We start from the raw sequence: 15,131 nt of genomic DNA on the forward strand, positions 1-15,131 counted from the left end.
GACATGTTTTATGATGCAAGGTACAAAGTGAAATCCACACACAAATTGGTGTCGACAAGGCTGAACCACCAACTGAGCAAAGCAAGCGATTGCCCCGGCGCACCACGAACCCAAAGGTCACTGTCATTTTTTTTTGTTGTCATTTGATAAATTGCACATTTGTTTTTTACAACACTTGAGTAAAATATAAATACATTGTATGCATTGTTTCAATATGCCATCGGCCTGTTCCCAAGACTATAAGACCCTCAGCTACCTGTTTGTTATTTGTGTGCTCACACTGTGCATATTCCTAAATCCCTGTTCCCTATATGATGCAGAGTGGACCTGGGGCTAGGTAGAGCCAGACAAACACATGCAATGTCTTGTTTAATCAAACAGACCAAAGTTAATCCGTGTTTTAATAATGTTAATAACGAGGAAAAGCTAATAATTCTCCTATGTGTCCATCAATTAACTGACTAAACTGTGCAGCTCCATAGTCTGCTGTGCAAGATATAAAGTGCGAGTGAGGTCAACTTGATTCATCACAATCACAGTCGTACTGTCACTGTGTGTGTGTGTGTGTGTGTGAGTGTGCGCGCGCACGCGCGCGCGTCCTAAAACAAAATGCGACGTCTTTTACGTCTCTTGTAAACAAAATGCTAAATGATCTGTGGCCAATAGGAAAGTTCAGCGTGGCTCCTCCGTCCAATGAGCGCTCAGTTCGTACATCCGGATTGTTTCAATGACAATCCTCGTAGCCGTTAAAATAGCATTACCGGGTTTATAATGCGGTTAAGTGGCCGAACGGCTCTAAATGTCCGTTACAGTTCCGTTCAGAATCCGTAAACCGTTGGTGAACCACGGCGAGCTGACGCTTCATGAAGCTTGACGTTAGCCAAAAAGACGCAGTAAGCTAGCTAACTCTTGCTCCACAACAAGGAAAACCACACGATGTTGTACTTGTTTCGCTTTTACTCACTATGCGCTAATGTCGTACTCTATAAAACAATAACAATCAGCTTTGGTTATAGTCGTTTATAGTTTCATCACATAACTAATTAATGATATATGCTCACCGAAGCCGGCTCCGTAGCTTCCTGCAGTCATGATGCACTGAGGAGTGGGAGGGTCCTGTCAAATGGGATAGGTAGCCGCAATGTTGCCTGTTCAGAGTTACTAAATCCTACCATACGGTGGACATGAACCCTCCGAGAATTACACTTTAACAATACGACAACGTGACAAAATAGTACGTTTCAGTCCAAAAATATTTAAAGACTGAACTCCACCACCAAAAAACATAACGGTTACTTAAATATAATAGTTTTTTTATATACTAAAATAGAATAATGATACTAACAAAGAGCATTTGGAGGAAGATAACATGTTTGCAGCCAACATCTATTATTAAAAATGGTTGGAGTCAAACTATGATATCCCTGCTAGAAATTAGACCTTTGCTGTATTTAATTATATTGATGGGAGTGGCTGGAAAGACATGATCCATGACAACAAATCTCATTACCGGATCATTATATATCAAATATAAAATGTATGCTTAGTTGTGGTCAGTGGTTCTTTGTATGAGTTAAATGGAAACTCCCACCCTAAACATAATTTACATTGTGCTAGTCCAGTGATTTTGGACAGTAAAATCAATATTTAGTAACATACATAACGGTCTTTCCAGCTACAAATCAGGGCAGGTGTCACTTTTATGGAGTTGGTCCTTTGACACTTCATTAGCAGCAGGATATGGCTTCCTGGGAATTTGTTTGAGATATTACAGCCCTTACAGATGTGAAACCAATAACATGTCCCATGATGTTGTTTTTACTGTATATGGTGCAGATTTACAGGATCATTAAAGTCATGTGGCTGCCATTAACCGAAACATTTTAAAACACACATCTTGTGTTTATAATTTTTATAGAGTGGTGTCAGCAGCACAGTACTCATTTGTGAATTAAATATGTTATATTATATTTTAAATAGTGAACCTACTTATTAAATATTGTATTGCATTTAATTACATAACAAAATAAACACTCATATTCAAGCTGAGCTGTATAATATAATACATATAATTGTATGACTACAATTTTTGGAGTGATTTGACATTTTAATGGAGAAAGATTAGAGAAGATGGGTTGTGTATAATTGTGTGCATGTACATATGTTTCGGGCTCCTAAACTGATTTGAGAAAAAACAGCACATATTCATTTGAGAAATGGAAATTAACGTTGCTGTATGCATGGTGTGACCATGGGAACCATGGGAAATAAATCCTCTGTTTAGAATAATCCAAAGCTGTCCCTTTGGTCAACAGTATTTGTTATGTTAAGAAACTGAAATCCCATTAATTTGGCAAAAGGCAACTGGGATTCATGGGGTCCATTTTTCAAAGCATAACCTGAGTTTGTGTGATACGCTGTATCTGTTTTCCTTTGAGGCAGATTGGTAAAAAAAGTGTCTACCTGTTGTGTGGTCTCGATAAAAAAAGATGAAAGGTACAGGACACTTTGTCCCAGGGTGTGGAGACATGGGTCTTGCTTTTTTCATTTACTCGCTCTGCAGCCTAAATTAAATTGGACAGCTGATCCTCCAGAGGGAGTAGTTCCAGGGTTTGATTTAACATTATATAAAAAGTAGCAACATTAATTATCCTGCTGGATTTGACCTTCACTTTGAAGTACTCACACACAGCACACTTCACACATGTAGATGCATGCACACACACACACACACACATAGACACACACAACGTAACACCAAAATCTGCTGTATCCCTATGAGGACAGTCCTTGCAAGTATAGCCAAACCTAGCCTCACGCACACACACACTGCGCCCACAGCGCCTGTTCATCTGTCACTGAGGTGACATCTTCAGATGAATTATGGGAGGTGGTTGTCATCTTCTCCGGGGTCACATATGAAATGGCGAACCCGGGCTGTGGGCTCCCTTTCCTCACACTATCACACGTCAGCCATTTTAGAGGTTGAAAGCCTCGACGGGGGACCACGACGACCTCAATTAAACCTCCATTAATATTAATACATTTTGTCGTTTCACGTGAGTTGACGCTAATTAAATGTGTCCCTGACTATATAATGGGGGTCAGCCGGGGTCTCCTACATGAAGCTAATTCACCACATTACAGCCACCAAACACCGGGTTGGTCTGGGCTCACATCATAAATACAGATAGAGAAGATCGCAGTCTTAAGTACCTTTGGTGTTGGCAACAGTTAACACTTATTCAGCGAAAGGAGAGCTTTTTAATTGGGATCAGCCACTTTTTTTTTTTGCACAGCAAGCTTTATGATTTTTAATTTCTACGCTCTGTTGTGTGTCGCTGCACGGGTATATAAAGGGAACGTTTCAACCCTCGACCAGCCTGGTGTTGGGCGCTGACCCAGTGTTTCTATCCCGCTACATTTCTCCAACATCAACATTTCTAAGACTTTTATGTAGAGGTTAATAAGTTTGCAGTGGATCAGCTCTTTATGAGCTCATGGGCCACAGCTCAACACACGCACACACGCAAACATAATAAACACACCATAATGGGATTGTGGGATTCCTCAGATTGTACTCCCACTGGTATCAGCCGGTACGAGCTCCAGAGCTGGGAGGTTGGATTCCTCTGTTCAATCCTTTAATATCATGAGAGATGATTTGATGTTGACCTGGGAGGTTAGCCAAACTTAGAGTGGGAGGTCAGATAACTGCCCGAATTGTCCAATATAATCATATTTATTTTATTGCTGCAGTAAAAATGTGCACTCCCACAGTGGATTGAGGTCTCTCGTTGCCCTTTGTATTTAATTTGTTGATGAAACCGGGTATTTGAAATTCTGCAAACCATTTGTGTAGAGAGATTCGTCCACATTGTTGTATATTTTGACGATGAAGGTCTAAGCCATGCCACTGCTGGAAACGACTCAACCAGAGCCAGAGGACCAAACTCCACGGTGACCAGTGCTGGCGCCAAAAGGGCAATCCTCCAGAACCACAACGGCCTGGCTCTGATGCATATGTGAGGGAGGCACTTAATATGAACTTATCTGCAGAATTCCACGCTGCAAAAAAAAAGAAAAAGCGATAATAATGCCAGAGCTTCTTTGTTTGCATGAACGAAGCACCGAACCGGCAATGAGGAGCTGCAGCCAGTTTGACCTCCTAATAATGGACGGCAGCCAGAGCCCATACAATCACTCAGAGCCGGATTCCCACTGAAGAGAGCAGGCACTTTCTCTCCAAACGCTCGCATGCACATGTTCCCCCAAACAAAAGCCGCCCAGCCCTCTGCAGTAGCTGAGCCATTATTGTTTGTTTTGTCCAGCTGCATTTGAAATGACAGCGACCCAGAGCTATGGGGAGGATTAAAGACTGCGTTCAGTCCGATACACCATGTACCAGCTGCCAGAGAGGCTGCACAGATGCATCCTCTTTCCTCCCGTCTAACATAAAGACCTTCTCCGATTCCTCATCTCTTACACTCTTGCTCTCCTTGGTGCCGTCTGCACGCTCTCCGATCTCCCTCGCAGCCGATCGCCTCCGTCTGTTGCTGTCCAGGCAAATTAGTTTTTATGCCCTGCCTTGAGGGGTCAAAGTTGAAGCTCACCGGCCTGTTGACGAGACAGGCTCTCTTTCGCGAGCTCAGCCAAGGGCAGGGAATTATCTTTTTTTATGCCGGCCCTGCAGCCTCCATCCCCTGCTCAACTACCTGCCACTGCAGAGGAAAGAAGCATATTTGTGTGCTTATACATGTGTTAGGCAGGCCCCGAGTGCCTGCAGATTGAATTGGGCTGTAGATCACCGTTGACAGGGCTGACGCGGTTGTTGAGGGGGGGGGACAGGCTGCTTTATGGGGTCATTGTCCTGTGGTTAGTGTAGGCAAGAGGTAGAAATGACCTCTAGTTATAGATTGGCCTGTGGATGGAAGTGCAGAAGCATGGAGGGCAAAGTTCTCACACAAATTGTCAAAAAATTCCTAAATGAGTATTTCTTAGAGGAATATGTGGCTGCATTTCAAGGTAATTATCTTGGATGTCTTTTTCCATCTAAATAAAAAGAAAAAGGGGGCAATGTTTTTCATACTCGACAATAGAGTGACAGAGCGGGAAACACGACAAATGATATGCAGTGACAAGCAAAACACAGTCAGGTCTGTAAAAATGAAATATTTTAATTGGTGGATTCATTTTTGCAATCATAAAGAAACAAACCCAGAATGATGCATACAGAAGGAGCCAGAGACAGACTGTGCACACCAATCCGAAAAAAACAAGTCTCTATCACACAGTTTTTAACACCTCTTTTAAAAAATAAAATTACAAACAAAAAAAAAGGGATGATGTTAGCGACACATGGGTTGCTTCATTGTCACAAAGGAAACGCTGTTAAGACATCAGATATACATAGTGATGAGACATAAAATATTTGAATATAGCTTAACAGCATTAATTCATGGAAGAATTTCAGTGAAAGGATTTTGTTTTTCTTTTCACACACTGTTCAGGTCACGGGGAGTATTTCTGAGGACTGCTTCAAGTCTGATGGTCGCTTGAAAACTGAAACGCCGAAAATAAAAATCACGTAAGGGAGAGAATGAGTTATGTGTGTGTTCCCTCTTCAACCATTAATGCAGAGACAGATATTGGTTTGGAGTGCAAACGCAAGACTGACTTTAAAAAAAAAAAAATTTTTTAAAAAGGGTTGTGGCCAAAATTGCCTGGATCTGCAGTGTTTTCAAGTCACCGGTTTTGAGAAAACAATGAGGGGGAAGTTAATACGAAACAAAAAGAAAAGGGAGATCTCTCTTGCCATATTCCATTTTGCGTTACTTTGAAGGCTACACAAAAAGCAGCATATTGACACTGGATGCATCCCAATTGTTCCCCTCATTCATCATCCCTGCTTTAGAAGGAGCTGATCAAAAGGAGACACTGAGGATGGGTGATTAGTTGGAATTTAACGAGGAGGGTGGTGGGCGGCTAAATTGTTGGTTTCTTCTTCCTTCAGACGTAAAAAATTAAATAAAAATCTATTGTTAACAGCAGGAGGCAACATATTATTTATCTTATTCCAAGGAAGCTTGCATCCTCCCCATTGCCTCCCTGGATGACACTAAACCTGGACTACATTCATTTTAATTCAAATTGTGCGGTGACACGTCTTTCCCCACTTTTACATCCTCTTCTCCAGCTTCTTCTTCTTGGCATTCCCTTTTATTGCTCTGATTTCTTTTTTTTTTTGCTTGTAGATCGGGTTGGAGTTCAATAACATTTCATGGAACATGAATTCGGTATTAAATTTGCCAATTAAATCTGAATCCTTTTGTAATCCCTTATTGAACATTCTTCAGTTTAGAGTCACGATGAACTAAAACTCAAAAGATCTGTCCTCACCATCCGTGTTGCTGAGGAGAAAAGGAGATTAATATGATAACATATGAAACGTTGATTAAATGTATCTGACACATTGAAATAACAAGTGAAGCTTTTTTTACTTTACAACCCACATTGAGCAAGTTCAAAACACTGGAAGTCCTGATACAGAACTATTAAAAAGGATCATTTTGAAATATTATCATGGAAAGGTTGAAATGAACGTGATGAAATCATAATAGAATAACCACTTTGTTGGTGTTGTTGAACTACAACCCACACACAGTCCATTTGCAGTTATGGAGTGGCGTTTCTTTTCTCCAACAAACTCTCTTTGGTTGAGTACAGACCAAGATTAATTTGAGCCATTACCGAATTCATATTTCTTGGATACATTTGATATAATCTATAATCTGAGAACTCAGCACTGTGTACGTTACTTAGTGTTTCCGACATAAATCTAATGGGGAAACGTCAGAGCGTACTTTTTTTTTTTAATACAGTAATCAAGTAGCAGGTTGGCATCTCCAAAGTGATTTTCTGATGATAAAATGTTTACCCAGCCTTTAAATCGGATATTTTCCACAGACTTTCTGTAAGAAGTCAGATGCTCAGGTCATGCCATCACAATCTATATAAATATAGTATTTCCATGTTCATTTTCCCCTTAGTGGAGTCACAAAACCTCCTGTTTTGACAGAATAATGTACAGAGTGCTGAGATCACACATGGGTCTACTTTCTGTTTGTCGCTATAACCGGCTCAAGCTATATACATGCATTCTACAGAGCAGAGACAATACATTCAATAAGAGATTAGGATCAAAGCGAAACGAATGAGGATATTTTACCAAGCGAGAACCAAATTCTGTGAAAATAAAAATAAAATAATAAAAAAAGACTGAATCACAAGCGCTTGACAAAAAAAAAAAAAAAAAGAAAGTCAAAATAACTGATTGGGGAACAAAACATGGTGCAATTAATGTAGCCAGCTGTTGTAACCCAACCCTACTTGTAGAATGTTGCTGCCATGAGCAAAGATGTGTCACACGCGCAGATTTTCTAAAAAGTAGAAATTAGGATTTGGATCATTTCTACCGATACGGTCCTCATGCGGAACTACGTCATTGGGAGGAGACAAGGAAAAGGGGGAAGGAGCATATGAAAGGAAAGGGCAGAGGGGAGTATTATTGGCTTGCATCACTGCGACGGTCACACTGCTGTGACATGCTGTTGGAGCCCCGCCCCTCCACCCCCAACCCCCAACAAAATGGCAAGATAATTGGTCATGGAACCTGTCATTCACAAAACACATCAGGCATCCTCTCTCAGGCAGGCACACTATTTACAAAGGCATACACATACGCCAATCAAAGGCATACTGTACATACTATTTACACACACACACACACACACAAGTAGTCAGAGAAATTACTGTAGTATAATGCAGACATAAGATCTGGCAATAATTATGTTAACTATGATCCCAGTACATAGAGGCACTGCTACCTCGCCCCGGGCGTTCTCCGGGGTCAAACAGGTGACACAAACGAACTACAGGTCACCGGCGCTGTGTGTGCCCTTTCAGCAGGTGGGAAGGAGGCTTGTTTGAGACCGCCACTTTTACAACGCACCTCTTGGTCAGAAAAAAAAGAAGAAAAAAAGAAAGAGAAATTGAAAATGCCACCCACTACATTAAGGGCTCACTATTGCCATGGTGACCAGTAGTTCCACAGCTCCCATCTCAAGCATTTATCAGAGTTTAGGTTTCCAAAGTGCTTGTCGCTCACGCAGCACGTTTGCTGGCAACAACCTGCAGAAGACGCACTCCTCCCCTCCTCTCCCTGCCTTTGATTTCTTTGCACCTATGCGAGATTCGACTCTGTAATTGGCTGTCATTCTCTGCAGGACTGAGACGCAAACAAAAACAAAACAAGACTGAGGAGGGAGAAGAGAGAAAATGAACTTGTTGGGCGACAGGATCTTTGAGAACCTTGAACAGAGAAACAGGCCACTCCCCCCCCCCCCCCCAAGATGCAAGGCTTCAGTAATGGCTATGGTCCATTGTACATCAATCCGATCCATTAGCTTTGACTTATAAAAATAAAAATAAAGAAATAAAGGAATCACTTTTCTTTAGGCAGCAATATTGGTCTCAGTGTTATTACAATTCTGCTTTAAAAAAAGCATAAACAAAAAGGAAAATACAAATAAAATCATCCTAAAATGAGAATGAGTCATTATTTCATGACCAAAGCGTGTTCATGGGTAAAATGGCAGATTTTTTTTTTTTAAGCAGAAAGCTTTATTACACAACTAAGTCCAACTTTTCTTCGCTTCCTTCTTTCTTTCAGGTTCAGTCTCTCATGTACTCCAAACGCTTCCTTTGTTCAGCTCAGCCATTAGCATACTTTTATAGCAGTCACAGTTCTTTTGAAATTGGAGTATCCAGGAAGTTCTTTAGCAAGAGTTTGTGGGAATTCACAGACTTAATTTTATTTTTCTCATGCTCCATATGAGGCCACAGAGAATGAGAGGAACACAGGAGGAGGAGAAAGGGGAGGGGAGGCGGGAGAGATGGAAGAGATGCTCGGTTGTCTGCAACTCTTCAAAATATCTTTCCTCCACTCAGTAATGATGACAGGAGAGACCGAGAAACGCAGAGGGTCAGGGAGGGAGAAAGGGCAGGCGGGCGCTAATAACAACCGGGCAAACCTCAATAATGAGACCTGATGCAATCGACCAAGCCCACGTCTCCATAGCAACCATTGAGACTCCCCTTCCTGTAGCCCAACTCTCCAGTAAAGTCTGTTCGTCAGTCATTTGGGTCTTTTGATGCAGGCGCCTCTCTGTGTGTATATGTGTGTGTGTGTGTGTGTGTGTGTGTGTGTGTGTGTGTGTGTGTGTGTGTATTTCACATTACATATGCGTGTTTGTGTGTTTGTTCTCATTGTGTTGCTACCAGCGGTTGATGATCTGGTTCATGTAGTCCTCAGTGGGGAGCCTGCTGCCCGCCTCCTCCGTTCTGCCTCCCTCCTCACCCTCCTCCCTCTCCACCTCTCCGTCCTCCAGCGTCGACACGGAGCTCTGCCGGCCGTGGGAGGGCCACAGGCCGACGCCCAGGCCCAGGCCCTGGTGGCTCTGCTGCATGTGGTTCTTGATGCGCTGCTGCCGCCTCTCCTGCTGCCTCGTGTACTGGTAGCGCTGCTGGAACAGGTCCCTGGCGTAGTCGTAAAGCTCCATGTCCAGCTCATTCAGCTCCTCGATACGCTGCACCTACCGAGGAAAGAAGAGGCGGAAAAAAAGTGTCATGAAAGAACATGAAAGAGAGGTGAGGAAAGCCTTTGAAAAAAAAGCCATTTGAGACCAATTAGTTGCAGCCAACATGGAACTAAAGACTGGACCAATGATGGGTTACAAAATAATGGCGGCCCTTTTCATCTCTTTCGGTTTGTTTGACTTGTGGCGTGACTAAATAAATAAATGAAAAGGAGACAATCTGGGCCCATGTTTACTTATCGTCTCAGTGTAGGAAACATTTCCAATCTGGCCAGTGACACATTTGTTGTCCTACTTTTCAGACTGAGTAAAAGCTATTGTTTTGCTGGACTGGCTTCCTTCAAATGAACGAGAGGGCTAAAGTCAATCTTAACATGGCTTTAAAGAGTACATCCCAGAGGGCACAGTCTTTAAAACCTGCGATTAGTGTATAGGAAGACGCGTAAAGATCCTGAATCCTTCAAAAAGGAGTCTTGGCCCCCATGGGGAACGTTCATGCAGAGGAGCGCTCTATTCCAAGACATTTTGTTGTACACAAGCTTTATAGGACTTCTAACATGAGAGAGGGGAACAGAAAGTGTGTTGGCAATATGTGGAGCAAGATAACAGAAACGTGTTTGATGTTTGGTGCAACACAATGGAGCTGGGTTTATTGGCACGCATCATCTGCCGTGTGTGGATTCAACATGGACGGGGGAAATGTGTTTAATTAAGGAAATCCCTTTGAAATCGGCGATGCAGTGCCGGATATCATTTGTGAGACATGTGTGCGTCAACAGAGGAGAAAACGGCTGCATCAGTGTTAGAAAATTGGAGACGTTTGAACGGCGGCGCTGAGCTCAAGGCGCCACAAAGACTACACATATCAGAGAACCGTCCTCACACAATTTGGTTCAATCAATAATGACTCGCTGGGATCTTGATGCACAAGGGTATAAATGAGCTTACAATAGCTTTGCAGGGGGAGTGTAAAGTAAACATTGTTCTCTTCACCTGCTGATGTAATTACTTGACATTTTAGAAATTATTAAATGCTGTCACAATTTCACACAGTGGCTTTTTAGGCATTTAATTTGAAAGCTACTTTTGAAAACAGGTTTCCACTCAAAATGCCACACGCAGCCTTACCCAACCTGTCAGGCAAAGTGATATTTTCTCCTTTTTGTGATAATAACCACATAACCTTTCCACAGCCTCTGTCGGCAGGGCATATTTTATTTTTCTGGTTTTGATGTTCAAATCATCAGTCTGCTGTGTACTGGAGGATATTTCTTTGCTGGGAATTGAGTCTAAGAACTCCCACACTGGACCAATCAAAGTGTGAAGAACGTGTTTGAAGCTGCTGTTTTTTTTAGTTTTTTTTTTTAACGGTAACACTCCAAACTCATTTCACAGCAATAGAAAATCACAGTGTTCCTTTCTGGTTTTCACTTTAGAGTTTTTCTTTTTTCAGATAATTTTCCCCTTTTCAAATTTCCGTTCGATTTTGTGAATGTGCGTCGGCTGCTATGTTTATTTTCTGAGAGAGATGTTGGCCATAACATTAGTACAAGTACCTGTCTTGCTTAGTGGTCCTAGTGGTTCCCAGTCTAGGATTACACTGCCTGGTTCTCAGTTGTAAGGTGTCAGAAACCAAAAGGGTTGTGATCCACTGGTTCAATCTTTAATAATGCATTGATTATTAATGTACTACTTTTCTCTCCTCTTTTTGTCCTTATGTCACTTACGATGTTTTGTCGTGTTTTCTTTTGTTCAAAAATCAAATAAAAAGTTTAAAAAAATTATTAAACAAATACATAAATAATGCATTGGATTATATAAACATATTATGTTTTCTTTTAAATGTAATATTTTACTATGTACAGTAACTAGTAAATGTCAAACTTAGTGGAGGAGAAATATAAAGCGTAAAAAGTAAATTCTCGAGTAAAAGAAGACCTAGAAAATTGTATTTAGTGGATGTACTCTGTTACTTTCTCCCACAGACTTTTGAATCCATCCTTTCCTGTTGAATGTTTGCTTCCTGCCAACAGACCTGCATCTACATAAGATGAGCAGCAGCACTAACCGTTGCGTTGTCCAAGTCCACGCCTGCAGCTCTGGTGCTGTTGTACTGCATGAAGGGCCTGATGAAGCGCAGCCTGAAGGTCCGCTCAAACAGGAACTGGGTTTTCCTCTGGTACTCCGTCAGACCAAAGAAGGCCATGTCTCGTAGGTTCTTCTTGGCCGACTCCAGGAGAAGCTGGGCCCTCTTCTTCTCTGGGACCGTGGACATGTTGTAGCAGCCGACGAGGCTCAGGTCCGCCAGCATACGAACCTGTCGATGGGAACAGGAAGTGAAGGAAGTTATAGAAATCGGTGGATGATTGTGTGAACGACAGTCTTAAAGAACCCAACTTTAAATCAAAGGCGTGTGTTAAAAAAAGAGTGCAAAAGTTAAAAAAAAAAGGGACAGTGGAACAATGAGGTGTTGTATTGATGCTGAATTGAGCTGAAAAGATGAAGAGCAAAACATTCACTGGTGACTAGATGACTGATTAATCATCATAATAATTATATTCATTATTGTTATTTTACATTTTTTTCCTCAATTAACCATTATGTCTACAAAGATAACTGCATTCAATTTGCTTTTTTTTGTCCAACTCAAATTCTTTGCATATCTACTAAGAAAATTAGTCAAAAAACAGCTATAAAAAACTGGAACCCAAATCGACTAATGATTGCAGCTCTACCTCTAACTAAATTATCAAATCAGAAATATTATGCAAAAATACTGGTACTCCATGCTTTTTTATTCATTAATTTATTATTAGTGTTGGCTAAAAATAACTCAAACTGCATCTGTAATCATAATGAACTGCTTTATGTCAATAGTAAGAACGGAAACTAAATTTTGCTGCATTTACAAATCGATTCATTTTGAAATGCGTATCAATAACCACTTCCCTTTCAGTACTAAAACTAAAGCGGTTTCACGTCTGGTAAAGAGCAATGACTGCATACTGATTTGGATTCACAAGATTACAACAGGATGCCTCAAGAGTGTGTGTGTATGTGTGTGTGTCACATTCATAAGCCATGGGACTATGAGTAATAACAGCCACAGGCTCAGGTGAGATAAGCTGGCAAACACATTTAGGTGGGAAACTGAGAAAGCCATGAGAAAAGGTGTAAATCTGAGGTGTGTGGGTGTGTGGGTGCGTGCGTGAGAGAGAAAGACTTCACGCTTACATGTGCCCATCTCATCTTATACCTTTTCACATATTTTGAATTCTGAATATAAGAAATCAAATACAAAATATATATATATATATAAATATATCTTTGCTGAGTAGTTAATATTTGGCCGATCTTTAAACATTGAAATAAAATGGGTTATGAGTGTGTGTGTGTGTGGCTTTCCCATTCTCCTTCAATAAAAAAGAAAGTAAGAATGAAATCATTATCTAATTAGTCTATGTTGGTTTCCTGTGTGGAAATTCCCCAAGCAATCTGATCCTTTTTTTTTTCCCCCTTCAGAGATTTATTCTGTGTATTGGTATATTTTTTTCAACGGGGTTGGATGGATGCATCCGTTTGGTGAACAGGACAAAACCGCCAAGCAGGAGAGAAGTGAGGTCAGGTGCAGCGCTGCAGGGCTGATGAATGGCGGCATCACGACGGAACAGAGCACCTGATTTCAGTGTTCGCAGTAAAAGACAGTCTTTGCCAAGAGAAGACCAAAAGCAAAGTTGAATGGCTGAGGGTTTGTGGCCAGTTCTGTCGCCTTCCTTTACACGACGGCACTGGCTTCAGTTCAGAGGACTATCAATGTGACAACCCTGCACCATAGCCAGGCTTTTGAAGCTCATAGTGTGCATTTTTTTATTGTTATGCACCACAGCGACTGTGGTTATATTGGACTTCATCACGGCGAAAGCTTTTTCTCTGTACCTGTCTGTTGTTGGCCAGGTTGTAGGGACAGTCCATGAACTGCTGCAGGGTGCACCCCGACCAGTCGGAGCCCTCGTAGCAGGAGGGCAGCTCCTCGGGCGTGGGGGTCCGTCCATCGCACATGTGCAGGGAGGTTTTCCACGTGGCTCCCCGCTGCACATGCCGCCACTCGCTGAGGTATCGGGACACCGGGTCTCTCAGCAGAGTGATGTAGTAGAACTTCCTGTTGGGAAGAAGAAATCTGTGATTCCTCTGTTGTCCATGTGGGGGCACTGTTTACAACGCTTTACTGCAGCAGCTCAGTCTACATCCACAAAAACTCAGTCGCAGGAAGGCTAAAGACCAGGTTGCCATACTAAATACCATATTATTTGCATTCACGAGAAGCAGCTCTGTGATGCACAAAGGAAATATGTACAGCTGATAGGAAGCCAAAGTACAAATGAGGAGGCAGAGAGGGAGCGGATCAGGTCAGTGTTTTGGCCACAGGGTGCAGGAAAAGAAACTGCTGGCACAAGCACATCTCACTCTGCAACACACAAAGCCATGCTGCAAACATCCTTATGTCTCGGAATATGACACACACACACACACACACACACACACACACACACACACCCTCTTGCAAGTATTAGGTCTGCTTGCGAGAGATGACTCATCCTGCATCTAAGATATGTGGCGTGTGTGTGTGTGTGTGTGTGTGTGTGTGTGTGTGTGTGTGCAAGGTAATGGTGCATTGTACAGTTCAATGTCTCTCCAGAGGGTACACTCCCACCAGAGCGAAGACCTTTCCAGGCATTCACACTCCAGCTAATTACTGCAGTCTAATCAATCAACACATCCTCATTAACCACACACACATGGAACTTGTGTGCGTGTGTGTTTATGTGTGGTTATGTGCCTGCAGTGTATCTGGCAGCGATGGTATGGATTTGTCTGGGCAACAGACACATGCCGCCGGTCGAAAAACACACACGCAGCCCTCCTCTCCTGGGCTTGCATCACGTCAGAGGAATGTTTTCAGAGAATTTTGTGTGCCGACAGGACTCCATGAAATGGCCCGGTCCACACAAGCCGCCTCACATAATATCCACACAGACTCTCTGCTTCCATCTCTAAATCTTTGGCTTCACACTACAAAGCTCACCCAGTGAGAGCAGAGGGGTTGCTGGGTGGATACAAAGCCCCAAGTGTCACCCAAACAGCAGCAGTGTCTGGATATTAAAAAGAAGTGGCTAAACCCCCACAGAGATCAGTCAGTGGCAACAGGGAGATCCCGGACAACTAAACAACTCAACCCTAAATCAAGCAACATCTGAGAGATGCACAATTCAACAACCAAACTCCAAATCCAGCAGGGGCAAGCAGATCCTGACTGAAAAAAACAAAACCAACCCCAAAAACAATCTGGGAGATCCTGCGCAACAAAACAACCGCACCCTGAATCTAGCTGCAGCAAGGAGAGATCCCTTCAAATGAAACAAATCTAGTAGCGGCAGAGGGATCATGGACAATAAAACGACTAAACCCTAAATCCAG

At 42.2% G+C, this 15,131-nt stretch overlaps 2 protein-coding genes across 2 annotated transcripts in view; both read right to left on the reverse strand.

Moving 5' to 3' along the window:
• Positions 1–1,119, reverse strand: part of uggt1 (UDP-glucose glycoprotein glucosyltransferase 1) — a 31,483-nt gene extending 30,364 nt beyond the window's left edge. The window contains exon 1 of the mRNA XM_034525139.1: positions 1,062–1,119. Coding sequence (XP_034381030.1) covers positions 1,062–1,092 — 31 coding nt within the window. The 5' untranslated portion in view covers positions 1,093–1,119. The remainder of the gene's footprint in view (positions 1–1,061) is intronic.
• A 4,038-nt stretch (positions 1,120–5,157) lies between these two features.
• Positions 5,158–15,131, reverse strand: part of hs6st1a (heparan sulfate 6-O-sulfotransferase 1a) — a 52,621-nt gene continuing 42,647 nt past the window's right edge. Inside the window, exons 2-4 of the mRNA XM_034525138.1 lie at positions 13,593–13,815; positions 11,725–11,973; positions 5,158–9,653 (exon numbers count right to left, since the gene is read on the reverse strand). Of these exons, the coding sequence (XP_034381029.1) occupies positions 9,336–9,653; positions 11,725–11,973; positions 13,593–13,815 (790 nt within the window). The 3' untranslated portion in view covers positions 5,158–9,335. The remainder of the gene's footprint in view (positions 9,654–11,724; positions 11,974–13,592; positions 13,816–15,131) is intronic.

This window comes from Cyclopterus lumpus, chromosome 22, assembly GCF_009769545.1.
Source record: "Cyclopterus lumpus isolate fCycLum1 chromosome 22, fCycLum1.pri, whole genome shotgun sequence".
NCBI classification, from domain to species: domain Eukaryota; kingdom Metazoa; phylum Chordata; class Actinopteri; order Perciformes; family Cyclopteridae; genus Cyclopterus; species Cyclopterus lumpus.